This window comes from Ictidomys tridecemlineatus, chromosome 3 (genome assembly GCF_052094955.1).
Source record: "Ictidomys tridecemlineatus isolate mIctTri1 chromosome 3, mIctTri1.hap1, whole genome shotgun sequence".
Lineage (NCBI taxonomy): Eukaryota > Metazoa > Chordata > Mammalia > Rodentia > Sciuridae > Ictidomys > Ictidomys tridecemlineatus.
Genome location: NC_135479.1, coordinates 113,841,675 through 113,865,014, shown reverse-complemented (window position 1 = coordinate 113,865,014; position 23,340 = coordinate 113,841,675). Strand labels below are relative to the sequence as shown.

General features: G+C 34.4%; 1 protein-coding gene across 8 annotated transcripts in view; it reads right to left on the bottom strand.

Annotated features, from left to right (window-relative positions):
- LOC101973364 (EGF-like and EMI domain-containing protein 1) overlaps positions 1 to 23,340 on the bottom strand; it is a 616,632-nt gene that overhangs the window by 111,220 nt on the left and 482,072 nt on the right. For all 8 annotated transcript variants that reach the window (XM_040270043.2, XM_040270041.2, XM_040270039.2 and 5 more), the window contains 2 exons: positions 8,534 to 8,653; positions 6,712 to 6,834 (listed from right to left, as the gene is read on the bottom strand). In XM_040270043.2, coding sequence (XP_040125977.2) covers positions 6,712 to 6,834; positions 8,534 to 8,653 — 243 coding nt within the window. The remainder of the gene's footprint in view (positions 1 to 6,711; positions 6,835 to 8,533; positions 8,654 to 23,340) is intronic.

The following is a 23,340-nucleotide window of genomic DNA, read 5'->3' as shown; positions in this document are numbered from 1 at the left end:
CAGTCAGTCCAGTCCATGAGGCTGAGGTAGGAGGATCTCAAGTTCAAAGCCAGCCTCAGCAAGGGTGAGGTGATAAGCAACTCAGTGAGACGGACCCTGTCTCTAAATAAAATACAAAATAGGGCTGGGGATGTGACTTAGTGGCCCAGTGCCCCTGAGTTCAATCCCTGGTACCAAAAAAAAAAAAAAACAAATAAACAAACAAAAACCTGGCACTTTAAGGCCCTGCAATAATAACAAATTATTTTTAACCTCTCATTCTCAACTTTTACCAATTATTAACATAGGGATTGGGTTATGTCAATGTTTGAAAACTAGTGGCCTGCAGAGAGAAAGAATTTGACCCCTAAGATGTTTTAAAAATTGAGAAAATTTTCATAAAATGCTTACATTTTCTTTCCCTCCTTCCCTCCCTCTCTCCCTTCCTTCCTTTCTTTTTTTTTTTCAAACTAGAAATTGAACCCAGGGCACTTAACTACTGAGCTATATTCTCAGCCTTTTTTAATTTTCAATTTCACTAAGTTGCAGAGGTCAGATTTGAACTTAGGATCCTCTTCCTTAGCTTCCTGAGATGCTAGGTTTACAGGTATACACCACAGGGCCTGGTTTACCTTTTCTTAAAAAATGAAAAGTCTTCTATTTTAAAAAATAAATTAAAAAGCTAATAACCTATATTACAGTTATTCCAAAAAATAATTTTGCACTTTCATATAAACCTGAATATACTCTTACTACTTTGCAATTCTAGTCCTGGGGTATGTTTATGCAAGAAACTGTATAAAAATACTTACAGCAGTTTTCTTCATAAATTACCAAAAAAAAAAAAAAACAAAACAAAACTGAAAAAAACCTTCAATGTCCTTGAAGGGGTGCATAATAACCTAGCTATGGTATATCCATATAATAGCCTACTATGCACCCCCAAATAGAACTCTTTGGTGAGCAGCAACTTATCTAACTATCAAAGGCCTTATGCTGGATGAAAGGTTCTATACCGTGTGACTCCATTTATCTGACATTACTGAAAAAAAACCCAAAGAGCCAGTGATGGAGAACAGATCTGTGGTTGCCAAAGGTTAGGGGTAGGGAACAGAGAGCAAGCCACAAATAGCACAGGGAGTTTTCTGGGATTGATGAAAATGTACTAGAATAATTCTGATTGCAACAGTGGTTATGTAAATCTATGCCTGTGGTAAAATGGATAGAACTATATAATAAAAAAGAAAATTTTACCATCTGCTAATTTAAAAGATCCAATTGGAGAGAAGATAACCCTGTCTGGATCCCAGAGCTTTCTCTAGTGGACCTCATACTGCCTGATTTCCAGCAGTACTTGGTATCTTTGGCCAAGTTCTTCCTTCTACCTTTTCTTAGATTGCCTTTCAGGAAATCATACTTTTCCAGTTTTCATCATACTCTCCTGGACATTTCAGCCTTTCCTGACCCTCTGTCATATTCTAGTTGCTAGGTGCAGAGGACACCAGCCTCAGTTCTCTGTCCATGCCTCCAGATGCATGGAGGTGATCCCATTCTTGCTTATGGCCTACCTACTACTATCCCAGCCTTGCCTTTTATAAACATCTAGATTATTCTATCTAGTTAGAATACAGGCAGAAACTGCCCATTTCTCAGATCTATTTGATCTCTCAAACTTCACCCAGTGAAGACAGAACTCATGATTTCCAAATATACCCCATCCCATTGTCCAAAACTCTTTTTCCACAGAACTCCACATTTTGGAAGTAGTCATTCCCATTCACCTCCTTCCAGAAGCCCCAAACCCAAGGGTCCATCCATTTTTCTGCAAGCAACGTAATTTCTTTATTTTTTATGGCTAAAGTCACATGGACATTTTTTTAAAAAAATGAATATCATAGCACCTTACTGCTTATTCAGAACTATCCCAATGCCTTCTCATCCCATTTAGAATAAAGTCTTAATTCTTGCTTACTTTTGCCCTGGCTTAATGGCCTTGTATGATGTGCCTCCTCCCACTCCCTGCCTACCATTCTGATTTCGTTGCTTATTTATCTCCTTATTCACCACTTCTAGCCCAGACTGGCTTCTGACCAATTTCCTGAACCCACTAAGCTCAGCCCTACCTTAGAGTTTTAGTTCTCACTGCTCTTGCTTCTTGGATCTTCTTTTCATTACAAACAGGCTGAATACCCCTTATCTGAAATGTGTGGGACCAAAATGTCTTCCATTTTTAACTTTTTCAACTTGTAGAATATATACTTATATATAATGAAATATCTTGCAGATGAGACACAAGTTTCAACATGAAAATCATTTGTTTCCTAGCCACTTTATATGTGTGGTCTGAAGGTAATTTTACGCAATATTTGTAGTGCACCTGCGCTTTGATTGCATCCCACCACATGGGGTCAGGTGTGGAATTTTCCACTGTGCCATCGTGTCAGGGCTCAGAAAGTTTCATATTTTGGAGCATTTGGGAATTTGAATTTTTGAATTAGAAAGAGACAACCTGTATTATCAATATGTGTTGTGACAGAACATATTTATTTGATAGCTCTTCCATTTTCTATCTCTTCTGTATGAATTTTACATTCCACAAAGGGAATGTCTGACTTGTTGATCATTGTGTCTCTAGGCTGAGAACAGTGTCTGGCACAGGGTGGGTGTTCACAAAGCACTTGGTTAGTTGAGTCAGAGAATCCAGACACATTGACAGAGTGCTTGCTCCTTTTGGGAAACACTTAGTAGGAAGTAAGCAGTAAGGGTCCTCTTTAGTACCAGAATTCCCTCTCCAGTTCAACACAGTTCCCATAGCTCTTTATTTCCTCATACTCAGCCTTCTTTACACATTTCTATTTAGTCTTGTGCTGGTGCCTGAAGTAGATTCTACTTAAAGTACCAGAACCTACAATACATTTTCCAATATATATCAGAGTTTCAGGAGGGAAATCAGAAGTATCCATCTGAAGAATTGTATGTGGACTCATTTCATTCTTGTTGGTTTCCTGCGATATTGCATCAGTACAGTTCTATGTCTACTGATGGTAATTTAGTACAAATTAATGATAGTATAGTAACCTCTTTAAAAAAAAATCTGGGACTAAGCCAGGCATGGCGATGCACACCAGTAATTCCAGATAATTGGGAAGCTAAGGCAGGAGGATTGCTGCCTTGGTAACTTAGTGATATTTTGTCTCAAGATAAAAAATATAAAGATCTAGAGATGTGGCTTTGGAGTCAATCATCCCTGGGTCTAATCCTCATTGCTGAACAAAAAGTATATATGGGTATATATTTATGCACACACACACACATACATGTGTATATATGTATACATATGATTATGCATGTGCATTTGTATATATATGCACATGAATAATCTTCTTTATACATATATGTGTATATGTGCATAGATGTATATGTATATATGTGTATATATGTATCAATATGATTAAAACAAGTTCAAACTCATATCTATAGCAGCCTACTAAAAGTAATTGACATTTTGAGTTCTTGGTCCAGATGACAAATATGGCTTAATGTCATACTGTTTTTTAAAAAATCATACTAAAAATGATCCTCACAGATTCCCATAGGTAGAAAATACATTATTTGTAATAAGTATTCATAAAACTCAATTTAAACTGTATTATGCATTTTTTTGAAGGAAGGCTTGTCTAACCATGCTATGTCTGGAACTTTCCAATTTCTAATTGGAAATCAGTGAGAGGTACTTCATAGCTCAGTGTGAGGATTCAATGGTTATACTGTAAAATGTTTTGAGACCCTCTCTCAAGAAGTTACATCAATATAAAACACTGTATTCTAGGCAAAAGGTAAAGTAAGTCCCCTAAAATACACTTGTTAGAGATGATGGGCAATAATTCATTATTAAATATTACTATGCTCTGGAAAGATTTACTCTGCCTATAGGTTTTGAAACACCTCATAATACAAGTTTTCACCAAGAAAGCTTTATATGTGAGTAAATACTGAGGTCTGGTGATGACTTCAGAAAGAACTTAGCCAAATAGTCACATAAGGGAAATAAAAATTAAAATATATTTCTATTAAATATATTCAACTATAGGGCAAATTGCTTTCCCAACTAAATTCTACAGAATGTCTATTATTCATAAATCATTACCAATAATTATCCTCTCTTTCATGATAACTGAGAACACACCACTCAGACTACGAAAGTTTTATTTCATACATTCGTAAATGTATTCACCCCCTCAAACTGTGTCCATATTTAAAAAACCAAATATTAAAAATAAAGGAAAACCCATCAACATTTTTCTCTTCCTGAAAGGATTCCATAGGGCATTCAGGAAAAGACTGACTTTAGAAATTGTATCTTAATCAGTAGTCAGTTTGTCCTTGCCATCTTATTTAGTTTGTTCTTTAAAAGGCAAATATCACCTTAGCAAAAACTTCAGTCTACAAACAGTAGAAATATACCAGAAGACTTGAAGGCCACACTGGCAAACCAAGAACTACAGAATTTTATGCAGAGGAGACTAATGAATTCAGTGACCTTAATAATATCTCTTCAGGAGGGAGCTCAGTTAAAAATGCTAAAATACATATTCTATTAATCACCATATCAATGCCTCTTCTTGGTTAACAACAATAAAGAGACATGTAATATATATAAACAGATGATGAAGTTGAAAGGGTAGTATATATAGCACTGAAAGACCCTCTTTCAAACCCAAGTTCTGTCACTTGCTGATTTTGGGTTATTGGGTTTTGAGCTCTAGTGTTGAATGGATAGTTTACAAAGATGGGGAAAAACGGAGAAGAACATCTCTGGGATGTAGATTTATAAGCAGCAGTTTGGTTTTGGCTCTGTCAATTTTGGTTTTAGAAGTCATAGAAATGAAGACATTGAGTATATAGTTAATTATATTCACATGTAGTTTAAACAAGAGAGACTTTGGAAATATTTGACATTGAAATAGAACACAGATGGAGAGGAAAGTATATTACTGCAGAAAGGAAATGAGAAATTTAAGAAGACTGAAGGTAGTCCACTGTGTTGAAAGATGCTGAGAGGCAAAGGAGTATAAAACCAGAGAAACTGCCATTTAATCTGGCAACATGGAGGTCTTGCCTGACCATGGAGGGGTGGAGATGGAGTCTTGATTAGTATGGGCTGTAAGATGAGAAAAGAGAGACTCTGATCATGGTCATCAAAAATTTTGCTGTGAAAGTTCTATTGGGATGTGGGCCCATGTGAACATACTTTCAAGACAGAAAGCACTTGACCATGTTTCTATGTTAATGAGAACATCCCAGAAGGCAGAAATGACTATTCAGAAAAGAGGGAGATAACTGCAAAAGCAAAGCTATGGCCATGTTAAGAGATAATGGAATCCAAACAAGATGGCTTTTGATAGAAATAGGGCCAACTCTTTCATACTAATAGGAGTGAAGGCTTCCCCATGTGATTCTAGCAGAGACTAGGAGATTGTTGGCAGGATAGATTGCCTACATTTTTGGATGAGGTCAGAGATAAGATGGGATAAAGGCAAAAGTATGGAAAGATAGTCAAAAAAGATTTGGAAGAGCAAAGAGGGTGAAAGTGATATAATCTGGCATTATATGTGGGTCCTGCCATGCTGCTTAATCATCTTGAGTGTTACAGCATGAAATTTAAAACAAAACCAGTTAGCATGGCTATGCTTTGAACACAGCAAAACTTACCTGCTAGGGTACAGATATGAACTAGAGAAAGCAGGGAAGAGGGCAGTCAGAGAAGGTAGGATCAGAATATGGAAAATTTTATTGTCCATGGACGAAGACCACCTAAGAGGTAGAGATGAAGAAATCTGTCATAAACAAGAGAAAAACGTCTGTCATTTGAAAAAGAGGGTGGGGAAAAGTAGGGATGGATAAGGATGGGAAATACTGAGGAAAAAAACTTGAGGAATTTGTATCAGATAGTTCTAAGCTAAGTGAAATAGGAAATGTGTTCATCCATAGATGAAAACCAGCAGGGAAACCACGGTTTCCAACAAACAGCAACCACCACGGTGAGCTCAGCCCACTAACATGGCAACATATCCCTAATAAGGGGCATATTAAATTGTGTAACTGGACCTAGATAAGGATCAAGTTAAGGTCAGAGGACATGGATCGGATTTATTTGAAGAGAAGAGGTAGAGGGAAGAGTGAGAAAGACGGGAAAGTAGGATGAGCTGCTTAAAAAGCAAGCTGAGTGGAGATGGGGGAAGGAGGAAAAAAGCCAGTGTGGAAGACATGCACCTGGGCCCCCACTGAGTCGAGCATGATATTGCAGCCTAGCATGTCTCCTGCAGGATGGTTCCTTCACTCCTTCTAGTTCCTTTGCCTTCAGTTTTACATTGAGTTTTGTAGTGATTAATAAATAATGCATAGCAGCAGTGATAAAGAAAGGCACCACTTCACAAAGAAGAGCTCTCAAGCCCAAGAGTCCCAAATCAGAAACCCTGAGGGCTTAGTTCTTGCCTGCCCACATGGCAGATCATTACACCAACCATTTTCTTCTGACTCTGAGCCCCTCTTTCTTTATCGGTAAAATGGAGGGAGATGGACTTCTTAGCCCTCACCCTGATCCTACCCCAGGGGGAAATTCTCAGGAGATTCTGCTTTGGCAAGATATGCAGTGTTGTTCTTCTGTTTACTGCATTTATTTAGTACCAGTCACACATACTTATTTCCTGAGCAGCAGTTGTGGCCACTTACTGTAACACTGATGTCCATCAGCTCCCAGCTCAAAGCCAGGGTCGCAGGCACAAGTGAAGGACCCCACTGAGTTCACACAGCGATGACCACAGTGAGAAAGCCCTTCGGTGCACTCATTTATATCTGTAGAGAGAGAGACAATAGCCATGTCTTAGCAGCTCTAATTAAGACTTCTTTGTAAACTATAAAAATAAACTAACCTTCCCCCTCCATTTATCCCCTAGCATACAATGAAGGGTCAAATACCATATGGGCTCCATATTCTTAGTATGAAGAGGGCATTTATAAAAACCAACTCTCCCTTACTTCTGCTGTTGGTCTTATGGTCATAAACACTTCTAGCTAGTAGAACCTACCATTTTCTATTAATTAAAAAAAAAGAAAAAAATAGGTCCCTCAAAAATACAGGTAGAAGTTAGTCATTAAAATTTGCCTTTAGGAATATATATCACACTGTTAATCAAAAACAGCACTGCTCTGGTTTAAATTAGACAATATGTGTGGCCACTGGCAAGGCAGGTTTGGGGCTTTTATATGTAGCAATCCATGGTTTATGTTGTGCAAGGGAATGTTACAAGCAGGCCATGTGAACTCTGGAACCTTCGCTCTTGGTGTTGACCATTAATTCTATTCAGTGTGACTTCAGTTTTGAGGCGCCCGCAATTTCTGCTCCTTCCTCTTAAAATGTCAGGTCTCATCATAATTCTTTTTTAGTAGTATTTCCTCTTTCCACTGTCCTACATGTCTCAAACCAGGGCACAGAAGAGGAATACTCATTCTTTTAATATGTTCATAAAAATATAAATAGGCAGTAGTTTTAGGGATATATTTTATGGTTATAATGTATCAGGTCTTAAAAGGTTGAGAAAGATGGTAGAGATGTATGTATGTATGTATGTGTATAGGTATGAATCTGTCTGCCTGCCTATTCATATTCATCAATTTTCAACTATTTAATAAGACCCTATTCTGTTCCAGGTGCAGATCTGTGGAAAGAGAAGTCTAAAGCAAAATGTTTTCCTTATAATAGTAGGCTAACCGAATCCATAAAAACATTTTATCTTAGTTTTGGCTTTAAAGGAATAAAACAAACTTAACACTAATTTCTATGTCTAATTATTTTTTCAATTTCACAAAATGTTTATCAGTTCTGTAAGTCAGGAAACATTTTTATATTTTCATAATTAATCTAAATAAGCTGTTTCTCATTACACGAAAATGTCATGATAAAAATGAAGGATTCTGCGATTTCTCAGAAGTTATTAAAACAAAGACTGTCCCACAGGAATGATTTCCTTTATCAGTCCTGGTCATGGAATAATTTATCACTTTCATCTTTGAATTGAAGTATGGCTGTTTTGCTATTTCTGAGAAACAGAAATGTGTAACCTTGTATTTACAGAGTTTCTTTCTTTTTAATTTTAATTATTCCTACCTTCTGAGAACATTCATTTGCACACACTTGCTTTTCAAAGGTTATCCCCACCTTCTGCAGTCTATAATAAAAATCTCCCTGTGTGGTTATGAAAGGTTTTGAAATATTAATTCTAGAAGTCATTTCAGAATAAAAAAACCCCCAGAAAACAAAAAGCATTAATTCTGAAGCTACACAAGGTCTTTTTTCTTAATTGTAACTAAGAATTTCACTTAGTTTTATAGCATTATAAAAATACCTTTCAGAGTGATCAAATAAGAATTTAAATGTTCCCTTTTACGCAGAAATGAAAACACCTTTGCTCCTAGCTGTTCTGCCTATTCAAAACTGAGCTACCACAAAATTTCAAACAATTACACAATTAAACCATCAGCTTCCGCTTCCTACCTGCACAGGCCTTTTTGTCTTCAGACAGCTGGTACCCTGGGTGGCAGGCACACCTGGCCACGCCATTCTCACTCTGACACATGTGAGCACATCCATTCCCACCTATGCAGGGGTCCATCTCTGAAAGCAATTAAGCAGTGAGAGTTTACAATTCATTCAGTTTAGAAAGATGAGCCCAGTAGAAGGGCAGACAAAGAAGAATCAAGCAGCCCTAGAGCCCCTGGATTTCCCACCGAAAGATGGAAAGGACTCTGCAAAGACATTTCCCCATTTCCTATGGAACCTGTTCAACAAAAGCATTCCCATTTTGTGATCTGAACCTCAAACTCAGACTAATCTAAATGTAGATCAAGGCCAAAGAAGAATTCATTCATTGTCACCCTTCCCCAAAGTATGCCTCCTGCTCTCTGGTATCTGATTGAAGAACCAGCAGAGACTCCTTCAGATACCTCTTGACCTTCCCTCCGGCTCTCTCCACCTTTTCTGTTTCTATGAGTAAGCAGGCTCATCCTTAAGTAAAGCCTATCTCGTCTACTAGGTCTGCTCTGCCTGTGAACAAGCAGTCATGGGGTCAGGAAAAGGCGGTCTGGAGAGATGGAGGGAGAGTCCTAGCTCTAGAAGGCATACAGGTAGCCCCGAAGAAGCTGAAATGCCTCCACTGGAATTAAATCAGCTGGCCTCCTTCTCTGCTTCACTTGCTCCTATTTTAATCATTCTTAGTCATATTATCTGGAAATTCAAAGCAATGGGAAGCCACAGGAGTCTGCACAGAGCTTATTTGTCAGTTTTTGTTTAGTGACTCTGGCCTGAATCTATGAATATAGCCTTTCCTTGACTTACAGGCTGCTGGAATGGGACCTCAGAATGTCCACTCCTGCCCCTGCCTGCTCCATGGGAAGCCAAGGCTTTATGAAAATATAAATAACACATACAGAACAATATACATTGTGCTGCTTCTTAATTTTTAGATATAGAGATATTGAGGTGAAATGTCAATGAATTTGGGGAGTATTACCATTTGAAAAATATCTTCTGAAGTACGAGCATGTTTTTCTTTTTATTTATACCTTCAACATTAATTAATTAATTTATTATTTATTTCAACATTTCATAGTTTTCAGTATACACACTTGCACTTCTTTTGTTAAATTTGTACCTATGTGTCTTATTATTTTTTGATGCTGTTGTAAACGGAATTGTTATGCAATTTCATGTCTGGATTGTTCATTGATAGTATATTGAAATTCAATTTATTTTAATGTGTCATTCTGGTATTCTGCAGCTCTATTGAATTCCTTTATCAGTGTTAATAGGATTTCAATACTTCTAAGGATTGTCTTTTTAAGAATTTTTTGTTTTTTATTTAACTATTTAATTGCACAAATTTACTGTGTACAGTGTGATTAGAACTTTCTCTAGAGAATATGATATGCTATGTGCAAAAAATATTTTGCTTTTCTTCCTTCCCAAATTGGATGCCATTTATTTTGTTCTTACCTTATTGCTTTAGTGAAACCTTTAGTACGATGCTGAATAGACCTACCATCTGAATGAGCTAACACCTTGTCTTATTCCTTATCTTAGAAGGAAAGCTTTTTTGCTATTTCACAATTACAAAAAAATTATGAATGATGTTATCTATTTTTTTAAATAAACTCCCTTCACTGGAATGAGGAATTTTCATTCTATCACAAATTTGTTAGGTAATTTTATTATGAAACAATATTAAAAATTTTAAATTCTTTTTTTCACCCATTATTGATATGATCATGGGGTTTTTGTCCTTTACTTTTATGGTTTATCACAATAATTAATTTTTAGATATTCTATTAATCTATTTTCCTGAAATAATTCTCACTTTGGTATACTGCACAACACTTCTATATGTTGTTGGATTTGGTTTCTTTGTATTTTGTTGAGGATTTACATATCTATACTCATAGGGGATATCAGTCTACAATTTCTTTCTTGCAATATCTTTGGTTTTGTTATCAAGGTGATTCTGTACTCATGGTATGAATGTGAAGTTTTTCCTCCTCTTCTATATTTTGGAAACATTTGTGAATAATTTGTATTAGTTTTTTTTAATGTGTATTGTCTTTCGTCATTGAAATATCTTGCCCAGGACTTTTCTTATTGGAAGCTTTAAAAAGAGTTATTTAATCTCTTTACTTATTATATGTCTAATCAGATTTTCTATTTCTTCAGAAGTCAATTTCACTAATTCTCAGAATTTGTCTGTTTCATTTAAATTTGTTGTTATAGAGTTGTTTGTAACATTTCTTTATTCTACTATTTATTTCTGTGGGGTCAGTAAACAGGATCCAGCTTTCATTCTTGGTTTTAGTAATTTAAGTCTTCCCTTTATTTTTCTTCATCTGTCTAGCTAGGAGTTTATCAATTTTATTGATCTTTTCAATGAAACACTTTTGTTTTTGTTTTATCTGTTGTTTTCCTATTCTCTATTTTATTTAGTTTATACACCAATCTTTATCATTGTCTTTCTTTTTACTTTCTTTGGGTTTAGTTTGTTCTTGTTTCTCCATCATTTTGACTTGGGGAGTTGGGTTATTGGTTTAGATTCTTTTTCTTTTTCCATTACAGGAACTGGTAGCAATAAACTTCCCTCTATCACTCCTCTTAGCTACATCCCAAAGTTTTGTTATACTGTATATTTATTTTGACTCATCTGGAAGTATTAGCTAATTTTCCTCATGATTGTTTTCCTCTGATCCATTGGTTATTTGGAAATGTGACAACTTACCTTAATAAATTCCTTTTAAATGTAGTTTTAGGATGACAGTGAAATTGAGAGGAAGGGTTCAGAGATTTTCTATATTCCCTGCTACAGTTTGGAACTGAAGCGTCTCCCAAAGGACCATGCATAAAGTCCATGGCCCTATTGAGAAGTGGTAGGACCTTTAAGAGGTGGGGCCTAATTGGAGGAAGTTAGATCATTGAAGTGTGACCTTGAAGAGGAAATATTGGGAACCTAACCCCTTCCACTCCTTTTTGCTTCCCAGCCACCATGAGTGACTTCCTCAGCCAAATGCTCCTGCCTTAATATGCTGCCTTGCCACAGGCCCAACGCAATAGGACCAATAAGACTGGGACCTTGGAAACTATGAGCCAAAGCAAGCATTTCTTCTTCTTTTTTTTTTTTTAGTTGATTTATCACAGATACTTATTACAGCAATTGAAAACTAATACATACCCATGTCCCTACACCTGCATAGCCTTCCCATGATTACCATACTCCACCAGAGTGGGACATTTTTCTAAATTGGTGAATCTGCATGAACATATCCTAGTTTAGCATTTACCTTTGGTAATACACACCCTGTGGGTGGAACAAATGTATAAAGCATATATCTACCATTATAATATCATACAGAGAATTTTCACTGCTATAAAAATTCTTTTTCTTCTGCATATTCATCCCTCTCCTCACAGCAACTCCTAGAAACCACTGATCTTTTTATTATTACCACAATTTTGTCTTTTGAAGAATGTAATATAGCTTGAATCATATACTACATAGCTTTTTCATAGTGGCTTTTTTCTTTGTATTAATTATTATTATCAACAAACATTAATTGTACAAATTAGTGGGATTCATTGTGATATTTACATCCACGCCTTTACATCATGCTTTGATCCTGTGAATCCACCTTTTTTCTATTCTCATTCCTTATACTCTACAGGCGTTCTTCCCATTTCACAGTAACCCCTCTCTTTCTTTTAGGTAATTTTTGTTTTCAATTTCCATTTTCACGAAAGAGCATGTCTTTTGTGATACTTGTCTTTCTGGTTCTGATTTATTTTCTTGATAAGTCCTCAAGTTCCATCCATTTTGCTGCAAATGAGAGGATTTCATTCTTCTTTATGGCTGAACAATATACCATTTTGTATATATGAGTTTTATATCTGTTGGTAGGCACCTAGGCTGATTATTAGCTGTTGTGAATTGAGCCCAGTAAATATGGGCATGTCTCTTTTATAGGCTGACTTCCTTTCCTTCAAGTATATACCCAGGTATGATAGCTGCTTTATATGGTAGATCTATTTGTAGTTTTTAAAGAATCTACATGTGACTTCTATAGTATTGCACTAATTTAAATTCTCACCAACAGTGTACAAGCATTTTTTTTTAAACTCCACATCCTTGCTGAAATTAAAAAAAAATTTTAATTGGAGTGTGCTGGTACCTTGCTATAGTTTTGATTTGCATTTCCCTGATTGCTTATGATATTGAACCTTTTTCACATATTTATTGGCCATTCATCTTACTTCTTTTGAGAAGTATCTAGTCAGATCATTTGACCATTTTAATAATTTTGTTTGTATGTTTTAGGACTAGGAATTGAACTCAGGGCCTGTCTCACATGCGAGGCCACCATTATACCACTGAAGTATATCTCTGATTTTTGCTTTTGTTTTCTCTACTTCTGAAATCCTCTTGAAAAAAGTTATTATTTGTGCCAACGTTTTGAAGTGTTTCCTTTACGTTTTTCTTAATTAGTTTAAGGTCTTATATTAAGGTTGTTGATCCATTTTTAACTGCAATTTTTACAGGGTGAGATATATAAGGTTAGGTTTTGATCTTCTGTATGTGGATATCCAGCACCATTTGTTGAAGAGATTGTTTTTTGTCCTGTGGAAAGTTTTTTGTCAGCTTTGTTGAGAATCAGTTGGATGTAGTTGTGTGGATTTGTTCTGAGTTCTCTATTCTGTTCCTTCAGTCTATGTGTTCATTTTTATGCCAATACCATGCTGGTTTTATTACTATGGCTCTGTAGTATGTCTTGAAATCAGGTATTAAGATGCCTCTTGCTTTGCTCTTTTGCTCAAGATTGCTTTGACTCTTTGGAGTCTTTTGGGATTCCATATGAATTTTAGGTTTTTTTTTCTAGTTCTGTGTTAGGATTTTTTTCTAGTACTCTGAAGAATGTCATTGGTGTTTGCATGGGGATTGCACTGAATCTGCAGATTGCTTTTTGTAATATAGCCAATTTAACAATAATTTTCCCAATATATAAACACAGGAGGTTTTTCCACCTTTTAGTGTCTTTCAATTTCTTTCTCCAGTATTTTGTAATATTTACTGTAGTTTTCACTTTCTCAGTTAAGTTTATTTCTGTATATTTTATTTTATTTTTGTGGTTATTGTGAATGGAATTCCTTTTACTATTTCTTTCTCAGAAAATTATTAGCATATAAAAAAGCTACTCATTTTGCATATTGATTTTCTGTACTGCTACTTTACCGAATTCACTTATTAGTTCTAAGAGGCTGTTGGTGAAATTTCTGTGTGTGTGTGTGTGTGTGTAGAATCATATCATTTACAAACAGGAATACTTTTGACTTCTTTCTTTGCTATTTGGATGCCTTTTATATTGTTTTCTTCCTAATTGTTCTACCTAAAATTTTCTAGCATTATTTTGAATAGGAGTCATTAATAGTTTAGAAAATATTGGTGCTAGTTCTTCTTTAAATGTTTGAGAAATTCAGCAGTGACACCATCTAATCCTGGGCTTTATATTTTTTTTTTAATTGGGAGACTTTTTTGTTACTAATTCAGTTTCATTGCTTTCATTTGTCTATTCAGGTTTTGTTTAAATTCTCTTAATTTAATTATGCTAGGTCACATGTCTCCAGAAATTTGTCAAGTTCTTCCAGATTTTCCAACTTGTTACATAAAGTTTTTAAAAATGATTCCCAAATATCCTTTGAATTTCTGTGATATTAGTAGTTATGTCTCCTTTTTCTTTAATTTTATCTATTTGAGTCCTCTCCTTCTCCTTTCTCTCTCTCTCTCTTTCTGTCTCTCTCTAAAGATTTGTCAGTTTTGCTTCTTTTTCTAAAGAGCCAACTCTTTATTTCATTGTTCTTTTGTATCACTTTTAGACTCTATTTATTTCTGTTCTGATCTTTATAATTTATTTTCATTTATTAATTTTATTTTCTTTCCTTTTACTAATTTATTCTTGATTTTCTAAGACCTTGATATGCTAGGATTTTTTTTTTAATCTAAGACCCTTTTTTTTTCTTTTTCTTTCTTTAAATGTAGCATTCATTGCTATAAACTTTTCTCTTAATACTGTTTTTTTCTGTATTTCACAGGTTTTGATATGTTTTGTTTCCATTTTCATTTGTTTTAAGGAAGTTTTAAACTCCCATTATGAGTTCCTCAATGACTCACTGTCATTCAAAATTGTGTTGGTCAGTCTTCACATATTAATATAACTTTCTCAAGTTTCTCTTGCTGTTGATTTCTAGTTTCATTCTATTGTGATCAGAAAAGATATAGGACATGTTTATAATTTTTAAAAATTTATTAAGACTTGATTTGTGGCTTAATATATGGTCCATTCTAAAGAAAGTTCCATGTGCTAATGAAAAGAATGTATATTGTACAGCTTTTGGACAACATGTTCTGTAGATGTAGTGTAGTTTAACACTGATGTTTCTTTGTTGATTTCTTCTTTTTCTGGTGAGAGTGGAGTATTGAAATCTCTCAATATTATTGTATTGGAACTTATCTCTCCCTTCAGGTGTAATAGTGTTTGGCTTGTAAAATTAGGTGTTCCAATATTAGGTCCATATTGATTTATAATTGTCATTTCTTCTCTGTAAATTGATTCCTTGATCATTATATGGTGGCTTTCTTGTCTCTTCATACTATTTTTGTCTTAAAGCCTATTTTTTCAAATATAAATGTAGCAACTCCTGATTGGTTTTCAATTCTATGTGATTGGAAATTCATTTTCCATACTTTCACTTTCAATCTGTGTCTATAATCAGTTGCTTATAGGTGGCACACTATTGGGTTTTGTGTTTTACTCTATTCAGCCAATCTGAATATTTTAATTGGATAATCAATAGCATTTACATTCAGAGTTATTGGAATTGTACCTGTATTTTGTTGATTTTCTTTTTTTTTTAAGAGAGAGAGGGTGAGAGAGAGAGAGAGAGAGAATTTTAATATTTATTTTTTAGTTTTTGGTGGACACAACATCTTTGTTTGTATGTGGTGCTGAGGATCGAACCCAGTGCAGTGCACATGCCAGGCCAGCGCGCTACCGCTTGAGCCATATCCCCACCCCCTTGTTGATTTTCTTCTAGTTGTTTTTCATATTTTTTTCTTCAGTTTTCCTCATTCATCTTTGAATTTTGATGGTTTAATATATTGATAATATTTGATGTTTGATTTTTTTAAAAATTTCTCATGTGTATACCTACTCTTCTAATGGGATTCATATATTCACATAATTTCATAATGGTAGTTATTTTTTTCTCCTTTTCATTGTAGGACCGAATTAAAGTCATCTTTTGTAATGCTGGTCTGGTAGTCTTAAATTTCCTTATCATTTATTTACCTTGGAAGGTCTTTATTTCTTCTTTGATTCAATAGGGTAGACTTGTTGGGTATAATATGTTTGGTTGGCAATTATTTTCTTTAAGACTTGAAACATATTGTTTCATGCCTTTCTAGCTTTTTTTCTGAGAACTCTGGTATTGATCTAATAGGGTTGCCCTTAAATATGATTTCGCAGTTTTTTTCTCACATATTTTAAAGTACTTCTTTGTCCTGTAGACTTGAAATTTTGACTATAATATCTAGCAGTGAGGATTTTTTCCAGTTATGTCTACATTGGGTTCCATTGAGTTTCTGTATCTGAATGTCAATATCTTTTCCAAGATTAGGGTAGTTTTCTGCTGTTATTCCATTGAATAGATATTCTATTCCCTTAATCTTTACTTTTCCCTTTTAGGTATGCCAATGATATGAACATTGAATTTTTTAATAATGTTCCAAATATCTTGCATACTCTCTTTATTCTTATTTTCCCCTTACTTCTGTCTAATTATGGTATTTTGAAATATCTGTCTTCAAGTTCTGATATTTTGCTTAACTTTGTCTATTCTGTTGTTGAGGCTTTCAATACTTTTTTCTTAAAAATCTGACTCATTGGGCTCTTCAGTTCCAAGATTTTTGAATTGTTTTTTTTTTCCAGAATATCTTTGTTAAATTTCATTTATATCCTGCATTGTCTTTCTAATTTTACTTAACTGTTTATCTGCATTCTTTTGGAATTTATTGAGTTTTTAAAAATACATCTTTTGAGTTATTTACAAGTCATTTCATCCACTTGAATATTTTAGGAATCTATTATTTAGAGAATTTTGATCTTTCATCAGTGTCATATTTCCTTATTTTTCACATCTCTTGTATTTCTTCATTAATGTTTGCACATTTGGTGAAATGGATACCTTACCATTTTTGTGGGTTGGCTTTCTTAGTAAGTGGCTTTCTCCTGAAGATATGTTTTGGGGTATTCATTTATTAGGCAATGTTAAGTTTATTTTCAGCTGAGTGCCCTAATATAATCTACCTGTAGCTCCTTTAGCTATAATTAGTCAGTTTAGGCACAGTTTGTACCATATTAGAGTTAGACCCACTGTTTCTATTCATTGTGTAAAAATGGGAGCACTCCAGTAATTATGTGCAAACACAAGAGAGTGTACTCTGTGTGGTTTCTCCTATATAGAAGTGGGGTGGCCCCTGTCAGGTGATGGGGGTTCCTCATGTACTGTTAATATTGGCTGTGCCACTTGAATGGAACTGTGGCATTGGCTACTCCAGCATGGGTCAGGGGTCTGAAGCATTTATCTTCAAATTAGATACTGCTGTGGGTTTAAATGCTTTGCAGGGAATCATAGAGTCCCCTCTGTGACATTTCTACTCATTCTTATCAGTAGTGCATGATTAGACAAATGTGGGGCCAGCTGAATCGGGGGGAGGGGGCATATAGATTTCAGTAGTAACAAAAGTTGTGTTATTCCTCTTTGTTGCCACCATGGACAAGCCTTCCCACCTCAAAATCCCTGAGCTGGGCAGGCCTGGTTATGGAGTGATGAATGACTTTTCTTCCCCTGATTTTTCTCACTTGTAGTGCCCTCCAGGGATTGAGTAGGAGTGGGTGGTGGCTGGAGCTGAAGTGCTTACAGGTGCAAGCAAGATCATAACATGGCCAACACTAAGTGGTTTCTCTCCAGATCTTCTCAGATTATGAACACTTAGGGCTACAACTGGAGCCATGATGATATTGCTGGAGACTTCCCAGCATGCCTCTATGGGCAAGGGAACAGCAGACATTCAGAGTTCTCTCTATGACTTGTTAGTGACAGGTGTCCATCTGCAACACGGAGAGAGGATTGGTGGAAATCAACTGGATAATTACCTTCAGTCCTGAAACTCATGTGAAATCACACATGACTTGTTGCATCCCTAGTCTCAAAGGGCAAGCTCCCCGATTCCCTGGTTTTTGGAGGCAGCAATCTCCAACATTCTTCACATTGAAGCATACCTTTTCCACTGTGTAGCATCATCAGTGGGTTTGCATTAGACTACTGCTGCCTCAGCCAAGCCCCTGCCACACCTAGTCAAGCCTGGATTATAATCTGCTACCCACTGACCAATGCAGTAGAATATCTGTTGGGTCTCAGACAAGGGAACACACAGGGGTGTCTGACTGCTACAGCAGTCAAACTTAGTTATCTCAAGGTGGCTTTTGGCTCCAGCACCCTAGGGGCAGAGATTATTGGGAGATGATGTGAATTCCTTTTTCACAGAGACTGGATTTTTTTTTAGCAATATGTATCTGCATTTCTTATTTTTCAGAACTTGATAGACCATTTATTTTTAGTACTAAATAATATTCTATTGTTTGGATGTAGCAAAGCTTATATATTCACCTACTGAAAGATGTCTTGGTAGCTTCCAAGCTTTGACAATTATGATTAAGGCTGCTATAAACATCTCTGTGCCGGTTTTTCTCTGGATATAAATTTTCCATTTCTTTGGGCAAATTCTAATAAGCATTCTTGTTGGACTGTATAGTAAAAATGTTTCTTTTTGTAAGAATCTGCATCTTCAAAAGTGTCTGTACTATTTTGTATAAGGAATCAGAGTTCCAGTGGCTCCACATCTTCATAAATTTTTGGTGCTATGAGCATTCTTGATTTTGATAATTTTAATTAGTATGTGATGGTATCTCCTTGACACTTTGACCTGAGTTTACCTAATGACCCATGATGTGGAACATGTTTTCATGTGCTCACTTGCTGTCTGTATATTTTCTTTGGTCCAATGCCTGTTAAGGTCCTTGGACCACTTATTTTAATTGTGTGTATGTGTGTGTTTACTGTTGAGTTTTAAGAGTTCTTTTCATATTTTGAAAAATAGTCTATTATCATATGTCTTTTGCAATTTTTTTCTCCTTCTCTATGACTTGTCTTCTCAGAATCTTGACATTATCTTTAATAAAGCAGAAAATTTTAATTTGAATGAAATCCAATTTATTAATTATTTCTGCAGTATGTATTTGATGTTCAATCTAAAGATTGACTAACAAACCTGAGATGATCTAGACTTTCTAGATTTTCTCCTATGTTTTCATATAGGAGTTTCAATGTGTGTGTGTGTGTGTGTGTGTGTGTGTGTGTGTGTATGTGTGTGTGTGTGTGTGTGTGTGTCGTGCTGGGGATGGAACCCAGATTTTTTTGTGTGATGATTACATAAATTGATTTTAAAATACTGAATCAATCTTTTATATCTGAGCTAAATCCCACTTGGTCCTAGTGTCTTCTTGTATTCATTGTTGAATTTAATTTACTACTATTTTGTTAGAGGAGTTTTGTTTATGAGAAATACTGTTTTCATCTAATTTTCTTTTCTGATAACATCTTTTATTTTGATTTTGGTATTAGGGTAATTCTGACATTGTAAAATGAATTAGGAAGTATTTCCTCTGATTCTCCTTTTTGAAAAATACCAAATCTTTTTTAAACTTATTACTTATGTATTTGTTAGAGTCTACTAGAGATCTTGTCTAGTTGTTTCTATTTTGGAAGATTATTAAGTATTGATTCAATTTTGTTACTTGATATAAGACTTCAGAGTCTATATTTCTTCTTGTATGAGTTTTGGCAGACTGTGTCTTTCAAGGAATTGAACAATTTCATCTATGTTATGAGGAGAAGTATACAAACTCGTATAAATAGTTGGATATTTCAACAATCCTCTAACTTTAATCAATAAAAAATGACAGAATAATGGTAAGCACACAGGCATAGATTAAATAACCATAAATCAATTGATATTTATAGCAATGTTACTCAACAATTGCAGTACATACATTTTCAAGTGCAAATAGAACCTTGAACAAGATACACCATATTCTGAGTAAAAAAATAAAATCTTAATAAATATAAATCATTATAGTTTTAAAAATATATTTTGATAAAAATGGAATTTATCTAGAACATGAAATCAAAATAACATCTGAAAATTCCCCTAATACTAAGAAATTAAACAACAGAATTCTGTTTTCCATGACTCAATCTTTCCAGGGGAAATTAGGATATAATTATAAGCAAAGAAATATTATCAAAATGCACAGGAGAAAAACATAGTGTTAGAGAAATGTATCAGTTTAAGTACTTACATAAGAATATAAATGAAGCTGGAATTTAGAGACTACAGATAAAGAAACAAATTAACTCAAAATTAATAAAAAGTAATAAATATGAATTTTTAAATCTCTTCCTTGATATCTTTTGCAAACCATTGTTTATTCAGGAGCATATTATTTCATCTCCAGGTGTTGGAGTAGTTTTTATTTTTTATTTATTTTGAATTTTTTTAAATTTTTAAATTTGTTTTAATTAGTTACACATGACAGTACAATGACTTTGATATATCATACATTTGAATCAGATGGGATATAATTTCTCATTTTTCTGAGTGTACAGGTTGCAGAATCATATTGGTCATGCAGTCACATATATACATACAGTAATAATAATGTCTGTTTCATACTACTATCTTTCCTATCCCCCCATCCCCTCCCCTTCCTTCCCATCACTTCTCTCTACCTAATCTAAGGAAAGGCTATTTTTTTTCTCACATCTTCATACATGTATTTTGTATAACGATGAGGGTCTCCTTCCACCATCCATGCAATTCTCCTTCTCCCTCCCTTTCCCTCCCACCTCTCTTCCCTATCTAGAGGTAATATTCTTTCCATGCTCTTCCTCCCTACCCCATTTTGAGAAGAGAAAATTCGGCATTTTTGGGGGGGATTGGCTAACTTCACTTAGCATAATCTGCTCTAAAGCCATCCATTTCCCTGCAAATGCCATGATCTTATTATTTTTTAGTGCTAAGGAATATTCCATTGTGTAGTTTTTATTTTTTATTTTATCATTGATTTCTAATTTCACTCCATTATGATCTGATAGAATGCAGAGTAGTATCTCTACTTTTTATATTTATTAAGAGTTGCTTTATGGCAAATATATCACATAGGTAAACTGTGGAACCACCTAGATGCCCTTCAGTAGATGAATGGATAAAGAAAATGTGGTGTATATACACAATGGAATATTACTCAGCATTAAAAGAGAATAAAATCATAGCATTTGAGGGTAAATATATGAAGCTGGAGAATATAATGCTAAGTGAAATTATCCAATCCCCCAAAACCATATGCTGAATATTTTCTCTGATATAAGGAGGCTGATTCATAATGGGGTTGGGTGGGGGAGCATGGGAGGAATAGACAAATTCTAAATAGGGCAGAGGGGTGGGAAGGAAAAGGAGGAGGGGTTAGAAATGGGGTTAGAAATGATGGTGGAATGTGATGGGTATCATTATTTAAAAACATGTATGAAGACACAAATTGATGTGAATATACTTTGTATACAACCAGAGATAAAAAATTGTGCTCTATGTGTGTAACAAGAATTACATATATGTAATTCATACACATATGTAACATAATGTAATACATTCCACTGTCATATATGACAAATTAGAATAAAAAATTAAAAAGTAATAAACATGAGTGAAATCAGTGAAAAAAACTCTAAAATCATAAATAAAATCAAAGATTATTTTTAAAGCATCAATGAAATTGTCAAAGATCTAGTTAAGCTGATAAAAATATAACATTATGAATAATTTTACATGACTTTGTCTGAATATTTATATAAAATAGGCAAATACCTTTCAAAGAATAATTTAATATCATTTATCAAGACTGACTCAAGAAGTAATGGAACCCTTTAAAAGGAGCTTTATTTCTTTTTTAAAAATTGAATTCCAAAATGATTTTTTCCCAAGGAAAATACTTGATCATAATGTCTTCACTGGTAAATTGTCTTAAACACTTAAAAATTATTCTAATCCCACACACATTCTTACAGAAAATAGTTGGGAAGCAATGCCTCTCAAGTTGCTTGATTAAGCCTACTGAACTAAACCAGGTACGCATTGCAAAACATTGAATTATAGAAAATAATCTGAATTAACCTAGATGCAGAAACTCCACATAACATCTTGGCTAATGATTCTAAGCTTTGGCAGTAGGATAGAGCTCCTTCAACCCTTGTACACTGGGAGGAAATATAAAGTTGGTCAACTCTAGAGGATAATTTGGCACTATTTCATAAGGATAAACACGTACTTATCATATATTCTATTCTTGCTAATTTACTCTGTAATAAAGTGTTGTTTAGTAATAAAAGGATAAAAGGCATGAACTACTAATATGTGCAGAAACCTAGATGAATTTTGAAAGAAAGTTCTGCTTGGCAAAAGAAACCAGACACAAATAATTACATAGAGAATTATACTTTTTATCTGATACTTCAGAATACACACATCTAATCTATAGTGGCACCCAGCAGATCATTGGTTGCTGGGATTGACAGTAGAAAGATTGTATGAAAAAAGTTCATAAAGTAAACTTTGGAGGTGATAGAAATATTCATCTTTATTGTGGTGATAGTTATATGGTATGTATCTTTTCATACATAAAATTAAAAATTATTATACTTTGTTGAATATAAATTATACTAGAAAAAATTGAATCCAAAAGGTAAACAACAATAATAAAAAGTAAGGGCTATTTTTGTTTGATTGCCTGTGATTTACATTAAATCAGAGAAATTGATATATATCATTCTTTCCATATGTTCCAGTGAATTTTGTGGCTTCATTCAGAGCAAGTACCATGTCTTATTTATTTTTCTATTCTAAAGATATTCAAATATACTTAATAAATGAACATTAATGTTTTAAATGACAGTGTGAATAAATAACGTGCTTCTTAGTTTATTTCTAAAGAAAACAGTTGTCATAAGCTATTTTATATTATCCTGGCTGGTTAGTCATTGTCCTCACTATCTGATTGACTAAGATCTATTTTTTTTCAAGACTGAATTCTAGCTACAGCCTCCTTGCAAGGACACTTTTCTCCATTGTTCTCAGTGACCACTCTCATGATTGAAAGGAGCCTGCTTTTCTCAGATTGGATCCCTTACAATAGTACTTTTGGGGGATATTAATAAATATTGTATGATAAAAGTTTCAACATCAAAAAAGTTTGTGAATGAGAAAAAAACTGTTCTCTGTGAATGTCTCAGAACCTTTAATATGTAATGCATTATGATCACCCCAAAATGATGAGATCCTAACTTTGCACACAAATATGACCATGATAGCTTTATTATAAACTATCCAATTAATAAATCTTTCATGGAGCAGACATGAGAAATAATGATTGAAGACATACATTTAATTCTTTTACTACCTTTACTATCTTAAACTTTAAGGAGCAGCACATTCTGTACTTTTGAATAAGTTATAATTCCTTAAAGGCAGCCATAATACTCATTCATATACCTTGATATACCAATATATGGTTCAACCTATAAAGAAGATACGTAATACTCTGGCT